Source organism: Solanum verrucosum, unplaced genomic scaffold (assembly GCF_900185275.1).
Source record: "Solanum verrucosum unplaced genomic scaffold, falcon-dt-bn FXZP01000016.1, whole genome shotgun sequence".
Lineage (NCBI taxonomy): Eukaryota > Viridiplantae > Streptophyta > Magnoliopsida > Solanales > Solanaceae > Solanum > Solanum verrucosum.
In genome coordinates, this window is record NW_026020243.1 from 481485 (window position 1) to 498390 (window position 16906).

The 16906-nt window shown below is 34.6% G+C and overlaps 2 protein-coding genes and 2 pseudogenes across 2 annotated transcripts; 2 read left to right on the forward strand and 2 right to left on the reverse strand.

The window, feature by feature from the left end:
* The first annotated feature begins 21 nt into the window (after nt 1–21).
* On the forward strand, nt 22–1575 carry LOC125832997 (glucan endo-1,3-beta-glucosidase 2). The gene has a single exon (XM_049512163.1). The coding sequence runs from the start codon at nt 98–100 to the stop codon at nt 1316–1318; it is 1221 nt and encodes a 406-aa protein (XP_049368120.1). The 5' UTR covers nt 22–97; the 3' UTR covers nt 1319–1575.
* A 363-nt stretch (nt 1576–1938) lies between these two features.
* LOC125832993 (ubiquitin-like-specific protease 1D) lies at nt 1939–10566 on the reverse strand (annotated as a pseudogene).
* LOC125833003 (uncharacterized) lies at nt 5027–5964 on the forward strand (annotated as a pseudogene).
* Nucleotides 6538–7055, reverse strand: LOC125833010 (uncharacterized). The gene is made up of 2 exons (XM_049512176.1): nt 6923–7055; nt 6538–6752 (listed from the first exon to the last, which is right to left on the reverse strand). Exons 1-2 carry the CDS (start codon nt 7053–7055, stop codon nt 6538–6540), a joined length of 348 nt encoding a protein of 115 aa, XP_049368133.1.
* Nucleotides 10567–16906: the final 6340 nt, after the last annotated feature.

The following is a 16906-nucleotide window of genomic DNA, read 5'->3' on the forward strand; positions in this document are numbered from 1 at the left end:
TTTTTTCTATTAATAAAATAATTAAAAACGGACGTATATAAGAATAGAAAAATCTAAAAAAGAAGTTAGTTAGTTAGTTCAAGGCAGTGTTATTTTCATGATGCTTCCCTCGAGAACTGCGCTTTTCTCTCTCTTCATTCTCTCTCTCTTAACCGGAATCCTCCCTTCCACCGCCGTGCCAGACACCGGCGGCACTACTACCATCGGCTTCACCTACTCCGCCGCCGTGGACAATTCTCCACCGCCTGAGCATGTCGTTACCGCACTTCAATCTCTCAATATCCCCGCCGTACGCCTCCTTAATCCGAGTCCAACTTTAATCCGAGCATTTTCCTACTCGAACATCTCCCTGCTACTCACCGTCCCAAATTACCTCGTCGGAGCCTTCGCTGCCAATCGCTCAGCTGCTACTCTATGGGTTTACAACAATGTACTTCCGTTTCATCCCCGTGCTCGGATTTCACTCATTTCAGTCGGTTCCGACGTTATCTCTTCCACTGGCGGCCCCGGAATTTCTGATCCTACCACTGCCTTAGTCCCTGCTATGCAAAACTTACACCACGCGCTTATTGATTTGGGAATCCGTACTGTTTCAGTTTCTACTACTTTCTCCTTCATCAACGTGATTACGACGGCGTTTCCTCCGTCTTCAGCTGAGTTCCAAGAGCCTGTTAACTCGCTTGTTATCAGACCTGTACTTGAGTTTTTGGAGGAAACGAATTCATCTCTGTTAATGAATGTGTATCCGTACAATGTGTATCGACTCCATGGAGAGATTCCGATTAGTTTCGCTTTGTTCCAGGAAGGTCCATTTAACTTCCGTGATGATGTTGTTACAGGTGTTCGGTATCATAATCTGTTTGATATGATGGTTGATGCTGTAATTGCTGCAATGGCGATTTCAGGCTACGAGAATGTTCCCCTGATTTTGACGGAAACAGGGTGGCCAAGTAATGATGAGCACATGAATGCAGAGGAGAGTCAGATATACGCTGAGAAATACTTACAAGGACTGATTTCGCATTTGAAATCTGGCCTTGGAACTCCACTCAGGAAGGAAGGTGCTGCTCAGGCTTACATTTACCAGCTGTTTGACGATGGGCCTGAATCGAATTCGAAGAAGAACAACTTAACCTCTGATGGTGGTGAAACAGTGCATCAGTACTGGGGAGTGATGTACCACAACCTGACCATGAAGTACAACATCAAGTTTGACAATGCTCATCAAATTTCCACAATGCTTGGTTTACTCGTTCCCTCAATCTATTTTCTATGGCTTCTTTACCATTTCTTCTTCTGTCTGTTTGGTCTGGATTGATGATTGACTAGTACTAGAGAAATCTTCATGTTAATACTAATTCATTGCCTGGAGGGTAACTTTGCCTGAACCAGATCTCTGGTTCTTTCTTAAACTACAAATTAGTCTACTGATGATTGCAAGCACAATCAAGAATAGCATGTATGATACCTAGAGATTTCTGTTGCTGTTGATTGAATTTCTGTTGTAGTATTACAAGAAAGCATACAAACAATGTAGTTGTTGTATTCTTAGTCTATCTGTTGCTGTTGGCTTAATTTCTTCTTCTGATATGATATGATCACTATTGATCCCACCATGATTACTGATTCATGCTTCCATGTTTATTGAAGAAGATAACACATACTTGCAAGAGCTTTGATCTAGTGGTAATTAGAACCGTGCACGTGATGTGTGAGTTAGGTACACGTCATGGTTCTAATCTTATCTCGGAAGTAACTTATTATGTTGATAATATTAATTGAGGATAAATGAGAAAACATGGTCTATGAAGATTCATATAGTCGAAGTTTAACTTGTTTAGAATTGAGGCATAACTATAGTCGAAAAAAAATTAAATATCCAAATGAGACATAGTTACCTGTCCTTTCAATTGTATCTTTTTTTTTAAATAAACAGTATGATGCACGAAGCATCCCGAGTTCATATAGGAATCGGTAAAGATCTAAAGGTGTAACATTGTCAGCCTACCATGATCTGATTCCACAGCTCAAATCTGTGACATATAGGTTACTCAAACAAGTTTGGACCTATAAGGTCACACAATGACGAAACCCATCGTTGTTCTGAGGCTCCCCTTGGGGTAGTATCATATTTTTGTAAGAAAAACAATCTAAATGCCCCTCTTAGTCTAAACATATAACATCATCAGAATCTGAGGAGTTTCCATCAGCAGATGATGAGTTCTTGTTCACAGTCTGCAGGTCTTGCCAAAAGCTTTCTAACTGGTCATGAGTAAACCAGTCTTCCTTCATCTATAAAACAGAAAAGATTATGAGGATTTCTTGATATGAAGATTGTTGAAGAGAACGACCATATCGTCTAAAAGTTTAAACTGTTACGAGAGGGGACACTTTTATTTATTCAATTATGTCTTCAACGCGCCCCCTCACGTGCTGGCTTGATTATTTTTTCAAGAGACAAGCACGTAGATATACTTTTTGGGTGGCGATGAGACTCAAATTCAGGACCTTTGTCTGCTCGGATACCGTGTTAAGTGTGTGAGGGAACACTTCTATTTATTTGATTATCTAAATAGTTTGACAAAGTACTCACAAAGTAAGGGTAGCCTTCTGAAATGCTAAAAATTTCTGGAGCATTCTCTAGGAAAAGGCTAATGTAGAACAAAACAAATTTACCACAGTCGGTAGCATTTCTCTGTTGCGGTACCTGAAACGTTCAAGTCGTTCTGAATGAGAGGCCATCATATTGAATGTTTACATCAAGTCGATAATTGCATAAGGTGTTCAAACACACATAGTAAGTAACATCAGAATCAAGAGTGAAAAGTATTGTGACCTGAGGAACCAATAGTGGGATTTTCTTAATCAGCTGCTTGCTCTCTGGCCTCTCTTCATTGTTGAATATGCTGGAAACAAATCTACAAATCGAACAAAACAAAGCATAAACAGCAAAATAACTAGCAAAACCAAAATCATAAGGTAGGATGTTGGTCGAGGAAAATACTTTCTTATCTCAGGTGCAAATCGCGAGGAGTCTGCTATCTGCAACGAATCCAGCAACAACAAACAGGGAGTTGTTGATTCTGACTCCAGACTTTCACCGAGATGGCAAAAGATCAAAAGACACCAATGACCCCTGATGAATGACATCTCAGTCAACAAAATACAACCTCAAATGATATGTAACTTTGGCAAAGCCAGATAACAAATCAGAAACACATACCAGAGAATGATGGGAACAAAAACATATTTTTTCGAGAATATGTCTTTGTTCTTTATCCATCTCAACACCTTAGACTCATACTGTTTGTTTCTGTATGAGGAAAACCACATGGAGTCGAGGCATGCAAACGAATTTTTCTTATCCTCTGGTAGTTTCCTCCATATATTCCTACATTATCCCAAAAAGATATGTTCAAAACAGAAACTGGAAAACATATACCCAAATAGCATAATTTAGTACACAAAATCACAACCTTACTCCAGGTAACAGTCAAAGTTAATCAAGTTTAACTTTCCCTCTGATCTGGAGTTCCTTCTTTTTGGCAGTCCACGGAAGCGTTTTCCCTCTGATCTGGAGTTCCTGCTATTTGATAGTTCACGGAACCGCTCTCCCTCTGATCTGTCGTTCCCCGTGCGTTCTCCCTCTGATTGGTCGTTCCTCATGTGTTCTCCCTCTGATATGTCGTTCCCCGCGTGTTCTCCCTCTGATATGTCGTTCCCCGTGTGTTCTCCCTCTGATCTTTCGTTCCTTGATCTGGAGTTCCTGCTTTTTGACAGTTCACGGAGCCGTTCTCCCTCTGATCTGTCGTTCCCCGTACGTTCTCCTTCTGATCTGCCGTTCCCCGTGCGTTCTCCCTCCGATCTGTCGTTCCCCATGCGTTCTCCCTCTGATATGTCATTCCCCGTGCGTTCTCCTTTTGATCTGTCGTTTCCCATGCATTCTCCATTTGATATGTCATTCCCCGTGCGTTCTCCCTCTGATCTGTCGTTCCGTCTATTTGACAGTCCACAGAGACTTTCTCCCTCTGATCTGTCATTCCTTCTATTTGACAGTTCACAGAGGCGGGAAGAACGATGTGGCTCAACAGCTGAATCAAGTGTAGAAGCTACTTGAGTGCGCTCTCCTTCTGATCTGTCATTCCTTCTATTTGACAGTTCACGGAGGCATTCTCCCTCTGATCTGTCATTCCTTCTATTTTTCCAGTTCATGGAGGCGGGAAGAACGCGGTGGTTCCACAACTGAACCAAATAATCAGTCTATATAAGTAAATGTAAAAGAAAAGAGAAAATAACAGTAATTGGGATGATAAAAAAAGGAAGGAAAAGAATTAACCATTTCGGCTTCTTTTAGGCATCAATCCTGAATTGAGGGATGAAAAGGGATATAGAAGTAGGACTTCGAAAAGATTCCTGTTCCCGTTGATTCTCTAACAGAAACAAAAGAACAATTTCAGAGAAGCGTTATCAAATCTTCTTGACTGGGAATAAAACTTAATTATAAAGATGACAAAGATGATCGCTGCAGATGATCTTCCTTATCAAAAGTTGATAAAACCTTGGCTGAGAAATATAGTCCGGATTCAACCTTCCAAAAACCATTCATTAATGCATATTTAACACAAACGAATTAATGATACGTATCATATAAAAGTGAAAATAAACAGGAAATGAAAATGTTTGTTCTGTAACCCTGCTAAATTCAGCAAAATTTTGAAGGTGAAGTCCAAAAATAGAAAGTAAGATCGCATAGTTTGCCAATTACCAAGCATGATAGTGAATGTACACTCACTTGTTCCATGACAAAAAAGGATCGAAACTAAAACCACATTAATGAGCTGCTGCAGGACATTTTCAACTTAAGCAGTAAACACTAAACTGCTTGGATCAAATTACCCAAAAAGCTGTTTTTTCCACAATAGCCGGATTCAGATTAAAGAAATTAGTTGAATCAGCAAACCAGGTATAATTATCCAAACCAAACAGGGCCCTGGTATAACCAGCTAGACTTGATTCAGCAGTTGAGCCACGGCGTTCTTCCCGCCTCCGTGAACTGGAAAATAGAAGGAATGACAGATCAGAGGGAGAATGCCTCCATGGACTGTCAAATAGTAGGAATGACAGATCAGAGGGAGAGCGCACTCAAGTAGCTTCTACACTTGATTAAGCTGTTGAGCCACATTCTTCCCGCCTCTATGAACTGTCAAATAGAAGGAATGACAGATCAGAGGGATAAAGTCTCTGTGGACTGTCGAATGACAGATCAGAGGGAGAACGCACGGGGAATGACATATCAAATGGAGAACGCATGGGAAACGACAGATCAAAGGGAGAACGCACGGGGAATGACATATCAGAGGGAGAACGTATGGGGAACGACATATCGGAGGGAGAACGCACGGGGAACGGCAGATCAGAAGGAGAACATACGGGGATCGACAGATCAGAGGGAGAACGGCTCCGTGAACAGTCAAATAGCAGGAATTCCAGATCAAGGAACGAAAGATCAGAGGGAGAACACACAGGGAACGACATATCAGAGGGAGAACACACGGGAAACGACATATCAAAGGGAGAACGCATGGGGAGCGACTAATCAGAGGGAGAACGCACGGGGAACGACAGATCAGAGGGAGAACGCACGGGGAACAACAGATCAGAGGGAGAACGCACAGGAAACAACAGATCAGAGGGAGAACACACGGGAAACGACAGATCAGAGGTTGAACGCACGGGGAACGACAGATCAGAGGGAAAACAGCTCCGAGAACTGTCAAATAGCAGGAACTCCAGATCAGAGGAAGAACGCCATGGACTCCATTTTGAATTCTTTTAGAATTTGGGGAAAATGTGGAAATAAATCTAAGATTCCTCTTTGATAGCAAAATGCATAGAGGATCTGTATGGAAAAGTGAAGGAAGATTATGGGTTTCGAATGGGTTACAGGCTATGTTGCTCGGACTCTTCCAAAATGTAGACGGGTGTGTCGGATCCTCCAAAAATAGTGTATTTTTGAAGGATCCGACACAAGTACGGCCTCATTTTTGGAGAGTGCGAGCAACTTAGGTTACAGGCAGGGGCGAATTTATAGGCTAAAATATGGAGCATGTGAACCTGTGGTCTCTCCGTAAAAGTAGGTTTTTATGTATATACAACAACATTACTAATGAAATCGCACAAGTGGGGTCTAGGAGGGTCGAGTGTACGTAGACCTTTCCTCTATCTCGAGGCTATTTTCGGGAGACCCTCGACTTGAGAATAACAAATCAAAGTAGGTATAAAAGGAAGAAAAATGATAGTGAAGAAAACATATCAGGTAGTCAAAAGAACAATAACAACAACATAGTGCGATAACTGAAGCACAAAAAACACATATGATAAAGGAAATCAAAAGCAATACACTAAAAAAATAAGGCAATTACTACAACAAACGACACGCCACTACCCTCTATCCTTCTATCCTAATCCGTGACCTCCACACCCTCCTATCTTGGGTCATGTCCTCGATAAGTTGGAGTTGTGTCATATCTTATCCAATCACCTCTCTCCCCAATAGTTCTTCAGCCTACCACTACCTCTCCTCTTACCCACTACATCCAACCTCTCACACCTCCTCACTGGGGCCTTTGCACTTCTCCTCATCACATGCCCAAACCATCTTAATCTTGCTTTCCTCGTCTTGTCCACAATGGAGGCATCTCCCACCTTGTCTCGGAAATCCTCATTCCTCCTCATTTTTGATCCTATCGCTTCTAGTATGTCCACACATTCATCTCAATATTAATATTTCCGCAATCTGCATCTTCTGAACATGGCAGTTTTTGACTGGCCAACATTTCCGCAAAGGCTCATCCATAATATTTTTTAAAAAAAAAAAGGGGTAATCAAAATTATCTTCTTATGGATCCCTTCAAGACTGTACCGCCAAAGTCCCCAAGGCCTAGCTCAAATGGCAAAAAGTGGAGGATTTGTGGCTTAGGTCGCAGGTTCAAGCCCCACACCATGCAAAGCGAAGCCCGGTATTTAAGTGGAGAAAGGTAGAGGAGCGGGCCCATTATCCACCAAGTTTAGAAGGTTGTGATTGGTTCAAAGGGCGGGTCACAGACGGATTTCTCGGTTATCAAAAAAAAAAAAAAAGACTGTACCGCTAAAATACTTGCGGAAAATACTATGAAGCCGAAGAGCGAGGTGTATTAACTTACATGAGCTAAGCCCAAAGGTAAACACATGAATATCATTCAACTTATCATAAACATAACATATGATTAGACACAAGGTAAATTTATGTTTATATGGAAGAGGTATCAAAAGCCACCAGCTTAGTGGATTCTTCCACGACAACTTAATATTTAACATAATTTAGGACGAGTTTTGGGATACCAAAATGATACGGAAATTAAATGGTAGTAATTAACAGACATTTCAGTTACTAAAGGTACGTGATTATGGAATGATAATAAATCACGTCATCGTAGTTAGAAACAGGATACTTATGGTATATCATATTGGCATCAAAATCAGATCAAGATCACAACCAACGAATAAATCTGCATGTCTAATTTTGAAAACTCTTCTATGTCTCAAGAGTATTTGCTTAGCAGAAAGCAGTATTTGGAGTTCCACCTATTGATCTTCTGCAACCAGTAATTGGAGTTCCACCTATGACGCTACTTGCTTGATCAGTTTTGGATCTTAGTTTGGAGATTCTATTTCTTCTACTAGCTTTGATAATTTCCTGCATTTGATTCACAACTGAATCTATGACAGCTGCAAAGCAACAAACAACCCTTAATTCTATGGTATAACTAGAAAAGTCATGAGGATCACTAATATGTTTTAAGAATTTCAACAATTGGAGAACTTTACTTATTTTATGTTACTCGAAACTCTTATATTATGAACCCCCTTGCATGATAACTCAACCAGGATTTTCCTTTCTTTTATCTTTGTATGCAGTATTAAAGCCTGAATGCCCTCAGCGGTTTCTTTTTCAGCAAATTCTTCCCATCGTCAATGAAATCAATCCAGAATAATTTCTTGCACTCTTGTCCCCGAGGGAATAGTTCGTACAGTTGAGACAAAGTCCCTTAAACCGTATTTCATCCATTTCAGATCTGGTCAATTTCTACACAAATATAGTGGGTTGTTGAGGTGAGAAATCCGTTGTCTTTGATCTACCGACATCTAACTATTGCGAACAAAGGGGTTGTTCCTTGCGTTCATAAAGTTTGGAAATACTCATCACCATGGCCAAATTTGGAGGATTACGCAATTCTGCATCAATAGCTATGTAATCAGCAAGACTACTAATGTAAAGTTCATTTTTTTGCACTTGTGTAAGGGTACCAGCCGCGAAACCAATTGCTCAAACCTTTCTTCGTAATCTGCCATAGATCCAATTTGGCGTAGCCATTTCTCCCAACTTTTGACTTCTAATTGCTGGTCCAAAATGAAGGTTGCATCGACATTTGAACTCATCCCAAGAGCATTGAGGCATATCTTTCTCTAATTGAAGAAACCAGATGCAATTCCTTCAAATGAAGGAATTTTTTCTTCTTCTGGTACTTGCCGGTGTCGAAAGAAATGCTTGAACCTGTTTAGCCATCCCAGAGGGTCCTTGTGGCCACGAAATCGTGAAAAAATCCAACTTTGTATATTTAGGAATCATGAAATTCCCAATAGTTTCTGATCCCGAACCTGCAGCCATAACCACTGCTTTGCCTTCCAATCTCAATTATGACTACCATTTTCAATTGCTTCAACATCTGCCTGAATTTGCTAAATCCTTCCTGAGTGCATCCAAGTGAGCACTTACGGCCTCTTGTCTTGCTAGATTAATTGTGCATTCTTCTTGAAACAAAGTCAACAATAGTATCAATTGTTGTTGGATTAGATCTCCCATAACTCCTATCTCTAATACCAAATTGGTACGGTCCCCTTGGACGTTGTTAACTGCCAATTCAATGAGTCTTTCCTCACTTTTATCTTCTCAAAATCACTACTAATTCAAATATCCATCAATATCATAACATATTCTAGAAAACTAGTTTCACCTAATATTTTGCAGCATAACAAACTTCTCTGTGGCAAACAGAAGAAATTGGGGATGTAGTACAATTGGCTCTGCTGCTCTGTAGCTTTTTAAGTGTTCAACTATTGCTCATAATCAAGAACCTAGTGGTTTGTGTTTGAGCTTAAGAGGGAATATCTTATCTGATTAAAGTTATAGCTCAAGAGTTGATTTGCATACGTATTTACGTGACAAACTAATGCACGCTACTACTTCCTTTTTGTGGACTGTGGGCGTGTTTGCTGGGTCGGGCCCCTAATCCCTTTTGGAATCTGAACTTGTTACTAGCACTAACAAAGGGAGAAAACAATATAAGAAACTTCCAACATGTACAAGCCACAAATCAATCTAATGTAACCCAAACGTTGTCTTGTTCTCCCTTGATTCTTCATATTCATATGATGAAAAAAACTCGGATAACCATTTATACATTTACATACCTCGACTAATTCCATGGTACCTGCTATCTCCCATAAGCAGCTAACTCTGTTCACCAAGCCTAGGACAGATGAAAAGAAATCGCCTAGTATTTTTTTTCTTTGAAACATTAACTAAAATCAAGAAGAAAGATCAGTCTAAACTTATTCCAGCTATCACCAAAACCATTTTAATGATCTCTCCAAGATTCCTACTTACCCATAACCGAACAATAGATAGAAAAAATCACAGTCCAAAGACAATAACAAAATGAACAATTGTACAACAATACCGTAATAAAAGCACCACGATACACTCACAAACAGGGGGCGGAGCTAGAGGAACTCGAAGTGTTCATCTGAAACACTCACAAACATACAAGGGCAGAGCTAGGGGATGCAAGACGAACCCCATTCGCTAGAAAATTATATGTGATATATACAACATCAAGATTTAATGTACATATAATAGATGTTGCATCCTCTTGGCTTCTTCTTCTTTATCTTTCTTATTTTACCCCTCCCTAGGAGCTCCCTTGGCGACTCGAACTCACAACCTTAGGGTTGAGAGTGATGAGTGTTTATCATTCGAGCAACTTCCTCTTATCTCCTCTTGGCTTCTTCATACGTAAACTTTCTTTATATATCGAATCCCCTCAACGAAAATCCTGACTCCACTTCAACTCACATAGAATTGAACAAATTTAACCAAATTAAACTCAAAGGTAACATGATCCATCACAAAGATTTCTATTCATAAAACAAACAAACAAAAAAAGCAAAATTTGAGCATTTTCAAAGACACCCAAATAGTAAAAGTACCAAAACAATCATTCAATTGCATAAACAAGCTAAAAACAAAAATAAAAAAAACCTGATATAGGGGTTATGACACAGAGTTCCTTCTTCATCACCATTTTCTTCATCTTGTGTGCTTTAAGTTTTGATTTTCTCCCTTTAGAAAACCCCAAATTGAAAACTTTGCACAATATGAGAAAACCCCAAAAAAAGATTGAAACTTTTTGAAATTTTTTTGGATTCTTTTGCTCTTGTACAGGTATGATCATCTTCATGTATATTTGTTTTTTCCTCTCACTGAAAACAAGAATTGAGATTCCAGTAATCCAGTATTTCTTCACTATTTATATGAAGTTGGGTTAAAAGACAATTTTGCCCCTTGAGGTTATGAAATAGTACAAAAAAAATTATTTATATTTTTTTTGCAATTTTTTTGACCGGCTTGTATTGGGTCGCGATTAAATTTGAATTTGTGCATTCTTAGAAAGCGTGATTCAATATGATTTCTTTTATTCTCGTGAGGTAGAATTTTGAGACTTGTAATTAAGGGTGGATGGATTTGAATCATTTCACCGCAATACATATGTGGTGAAATATTACAATTTTTTTTCCACGTTGTCAATGATAAAATGGACCACATCATTAATTAAATCCGTTATATTAAAAAATCCTCCTAAATTAAAACACCAATCCAAATTTAATTTACCCGATCAACATTCCCTTTTTAACTTATCACAACACTTCAACTCTCATTCACTTCTTCACAACAACAACAACAACACATTATATAACATTCCATCTAGTGGAATTCGAAAAAATTAATATGTACATATTCCAATCCTTATTTTGTGAAGGTATAGAGACGATTTTTGATAAACCTCGACTTAAGTTATACTTTTTTATTAAACTGACATGAGAAAAACTATAAGTTATAGTACTTTGTGTATAATTTTTAACAATCAATTTAAAATTATAAAAATATTAAATTAATATAATTCAATTTAGTTTCAAAAATATCTAGTTAACCAACAAAAAAAAAGCTTTAAAAACTAATTAAATTAATTTCTTAAAAGAAAATATGATAGCTAATTTAAGACTAAGGGTGGTAAATTTGGATAAACTCTCGTCCTACTTGACTACGCCCCTACTCAAAAGGGTGATAGAGAAGATTGAGTATAATTGAGCTCAAGTGGAGTGCAGTGGCTCAGTCAAAGCATAAAAAAGGATCAAAGGAAATCGACGGACTTAGTCGGTCCAAAGAACTAAAGGATTCGAGTCAGTCCATTGATTTTTTATTTAAAAATTATTTATAAAGAAAATTGATGAATTTATTGGTGGATATCCAACAAAAAAATTTCGCGCAAAAATGTGTGAAAACTATTTCAAAAAATTGTTTTTTTGTAAAGAAAATCAATGGTGTTCCTTGGTTTTTATTATTTTTTTTACAAAAACTGAGAGACTCTATTGATCTTTGAAGTGAGAAATTATTATTGAAGAGTTTAAATTAAAAACATAGAAATATTTCATTAAAAAGAGCATGTGTGATCGAGTGATATAACTGTTCAATGTCATCTAAGTTTGACTCCAAGTAACTATATTTTTTATGTATATTTTTGAAAAATCAACAATATTTTAAAACTTTCTATATCTATTTTTAATTAATTAAAATTGAAGGACTCCCTCGACTTTAATCGATTCTATCTGTCAGTTTTGTGAAATTAACTCATATCAAACCAATGATGTATAGTCAATCAATTTATTACTATTTCATATTGGGGGCCACATTTTATAATTAGACCTATATTGTTTTTAGCTTGTTCAGATGCAATTAGGTTATTTCTATTTTTCTTTAGGCCTAACTTTCATAACATTATTCAAAATGTGACAAGTATTTTGAAATGAATGTAATATTAATTTTGATGATAACATATCAATATAATCAAAGCTCAATATTGACTTGATTCATTTTTAACGAAAGAATGTTTACTTGTAACGAATTTTAGTGTTAATTACATTAAATATCCCTATACTGTGATTTAATTATAGATAGACCCTTATGAACTTTAAATCAAATATTTAAACCTTATAAACTATGAAAAAATCATACATTTACACCTGTTACGATATTATTCCTAGTTTCTTCAAAACATTTATACTTTTTTATATTATGAAAATTCTACACATGAAACTTTATTTAACTAACTATATATAAGATCATTTTGAATGGAAAAAAATAAATTAAAAACTACAATAGAAAAGAAAATTTTTTATATGATAAAATGTTATAATGGAGAAAGAATAGTAGCAACAATATATATATATATATATATATATATATATATATATATATATATATATATATGATATCTGGAATAAAGAAAACAACATGTAATAATAAAAATAGAAAAATCAGATAATATGAGAGTAATAATAATAACATTGATAAGAAAAACTAGACAATATTCGACTACCTACTAACCTTCTACCCTAATTATTTACCTTCATATCCTCATATTTAGGGTCATATGCCCCTCAAAAATAAGGCCTTAAAAGGTATTCAATGGTAATATATATAAATATAAATTATTAAGTATTTATTGTTAGTATTAGTTGAAATTTTCTTAATGCAATAAAATTTGGAGTTACTTTCTACTTTTTAATTTGTCTAATTCACTTTAATTTGAATCAATCATATTTTAAAATTAGCTTTGTAAAACTGTCTTCAATTCTTTGAGGTGCCTCTTAGACATTTCAAGCTCAAGCTAATTAGATTATCAAATAATTAAATTTAAAAAGACATTGTCTTAACTTTGAATACCTTCTAAAGCGTAACAATCACTATGGTTTAGACCTATTTGTGTAATTAAATGTAATACAAAATATATATACAAGTAAAAATGATACTCTAATTGGTATACTCAATCAGGTGAAGTCTCGATTTTATTTTATTTTACTATTCCTACTACTTCTAGAATATTTTGATAGTTTGTATAACAATTGATTTAGTTGATAAAAATTTCAAAATTATAATCAATAAGAATTTATCTAAGATATAAACATTTGTAGTATTATATAACGTATAACAATTTATATATTTTTATTCGTGTCTTATAAATTATTACAAGAAATATTATAATATCAATTGAAAAAAAAAATTAATTACCATGTATTTTAAAATTTTATAAAAATGATATATATATTTATATATAAAAAAAGCATAAAATCTCTTTTTTTAAAATTTAGCTTTATGCCTTCTATTTATTGAGCCGCCACGTTTAAAATGGATGTGTGCTAATGTCTTATCTAATTATCTGTCCAAATATTTCTTCCGCATACATATGCTTCTCAGTCCCACTACAATCAACCTATAATATGGCACTTGCCACACCCATATTAACTTCACTCCCTCATGTTATCCATGATGAGATCACTTCCATATTGTACGTCCCAAATATTTAAGCCCTAATCCTATCTCGTTTAATCAAATGCTTGAAAAACTTACTCATATTATATACTGACATTTAGTACAAATAACCCTTAATTTTTGAAAAGTTCTACATGGAAAATATGGAAAATGATTTACTCAAATCAAGGAAGATTATATTTGGCAAAATCATACAAAAATTAGTAATTGTGGAAGAAAACTTTTTCGTTACGGGAAAGAGATTTTCAATTTTAAAATTGAATTTTGAATATATAATATAACTTCTTTATGCTAGTCATCCTATAACTGTCAGCTTGTCGAGTTTTTTTTTTCTGAAATCAATTTTTTATATTATGTTATATCATATATTTTCTCTAATAAAAAGAAATATATCAGAATAAATAATGTCACTATAAAAATATTTTACATATACTTGCTAATCATTAGGAAGAATGGTGTAGCTGGATTTACTACAAGAGAAAATGCATGTGAATAATGCAACACACTGATGTATACACGTGCAAGTTTTTCGATCTAATAAAATTTGTGAATAATTTAATAAGATAGGTAAAGCAAAAACATTATCAAGCGTCTTGTTTGTCTAATAAAGTTTGTGAACAAGAAGAAACTTTAATATGTCAATCCTATAAAACTTATAACAATTTAACAAAATAGGTAGAACGAAAATTAATCTCAAGTTAAGAGCGATTTGTTAGCATAACTTGTGAATAAACAAATTTTGTCATCCCATAAGACTCGTTAATAATTTAAATTATTCACAAGTCATGAAGATTGTAGTAAGGTTATAATCCAATCGGTAAAACTTGTGAACAATTAACAAGATATATGGATGAAGATATATAGTATCCAAGTGTAAAGGACTTAATCAATTAGAATTATCAAGCATCCTGAATGTCTGTTACAACAAGTCATTTTTGTTAAATCCGACAAGATTAATAAACAAGTTAGCAAGATAGATAGAATGAAAACAAATTCAAATTGGATCATTGGTGTAACTTGTGAATAAACAATTTTGTTATCTGATAAGACTTGTGAACAATTTAACAACATAGAGTAGATGAAAATTGTACTAAGGTTACGACTCAACTAATAGAGTTAGTGAACAACTAAAACAATATATAATATTGAAGTCTTTTTAGTCTGATCGAACTTGAGAACAATACAAACAATTAGTATTGTCAATCCGCAAGACTTATAAACAATTTAACAAGACAGGTAAAATGAAGATTGTACTAAAGCATGTAACTTGTGAATAAGTGTAAATGTGGTGATACTTGTGAACAGTTTAACAGTATAGTAGAATGAAGGATTGTATCGAAGTCGCATAACTTGTGAACTATGCAAGTTTTGTCAATCCAACAAGACTTGTGAACAATTTCACAATACATATAAAATGAAAAATTGTACTAAATTATTAGGCAAGTTTTCTCAATTTTGTAAGATTAATGAGCAATTTAGAAAGATAAGTAGAATGAAGATTGTGCTAAAATCAATATGGCATGTCGACATAAATTGTGATTAAGTAAATATGGGAAAGACTTCGGAACAATATAATAGTATAGTAGAATGAAAGAATGATTTGAAACCGACATAGCTTGTGAACAATGTGAGTTTTGTCAATCCAACAGAAATTCTGAACAATTTAACAATATAGGTAGAATGAAAAATTATATTAAAAATATAAGTCATGTGACATAACTTTTGAACAAGGCAAGTTTAGCCAATTATGTAAGATTTTTGAGAAATTTAACAAGATGGGTACGTAGAATGAAGATTGTATCAAATTTAATATGACCTGTGTAGATCAATCCAATGAAAATATTTATGAAAAAAATAATATAGATAAAATGAAACATTATACTAAATTCATTAATAAAATGAAACATTATACTAAACAATAAATTTATGACTCATCCAACCAGACTTGTTAAACCATACTTTTTTCTTTCTTTCTCAACTAGCAAGAATATTTTTGAACAAATTCCGTGAACAAAGACAAAATTTGAATAACAACCTTAAATTATACTATTTATACAAATTTCCAATTCGAAACATGTTTTTTTTTCTTGACTTGGATAATATATAAGGTCAAATAAGTAAAGTCATTGTAATTAAGTTTTAAAAGACTTAATAGAAGGAACTAAAAAAGGAAAGAAAATCAACTAATTAAAGGAAATAACATGTAATTGACTTTGAAACTTATATTAATAAGAAATAAACTTCTACTAGGAAAAGTAAACATCCTAAAGATTCAATAGAACCAAGTAATAAAATTCCCAAATAGAAACATGTGAACAATCAACAATATATATAGATAAAGATATATAGTATCCAAGTCTCTTTAGTTTGATCGAACTTGTGGATAATTGAACAATACAAGCAATTAGAATTGTCAAGCCACAAAACTTATAAACAATTTAACAAGATAGGTAGAATGAAAATTGTACTAGAATCATATGACCTATCAACATAACTTGCGATCAAGTGTACGTAAATGTGGCGAGACTTGTGAACAATTTAACACGATAGTAGAATGAAGGATTGTATAAGTGTATTGAAGTCGACATAACTTGTGGACAATGTAAATTTTGTCAATTCTATAAAATTGAGCAATTTAACAAGATAGGTAGAATGAAGATGATACAAATTCCGTTAAAGTTATATGATCCATCCAATTCAAATCATTTTTTTTGTCTTGATTTGGTTTTAACAGAATTAATACAAGGAACTAAAAAAAGAAAGAAAATCAAAAGAAACAACTACTATATATGATTAAAGGAAATTACATATAACTGACTTTGAAACTTATATCAATGAGAAATATATTTCTACTATTCCTAAGGTAAAGTAAACATCCTAAAGATTCAATAAAACCATATAATAGAATTGTGATTATGTAAATATGGCAAGACTTCGGAACAGTACAATAGTATAGTTGAATGAAAGATTGAATTGAAACCGACATAACTTGTGAACAATGCAAGTTTTGTCAATCCAACAAGACTTCTGAACAATTTAACAATATAGGTAGAATGAAAAATTATATTAAAAATACGACCTGTGTGACATACTTTTGAACGAGGCAAGTTTTGTCAATTATGTAAGATTTTTGAGAAATTTAATAATATAGGTAGAATGAAAATTGTGTCAAATTTAATATGGTATGTAGAGTGCAAT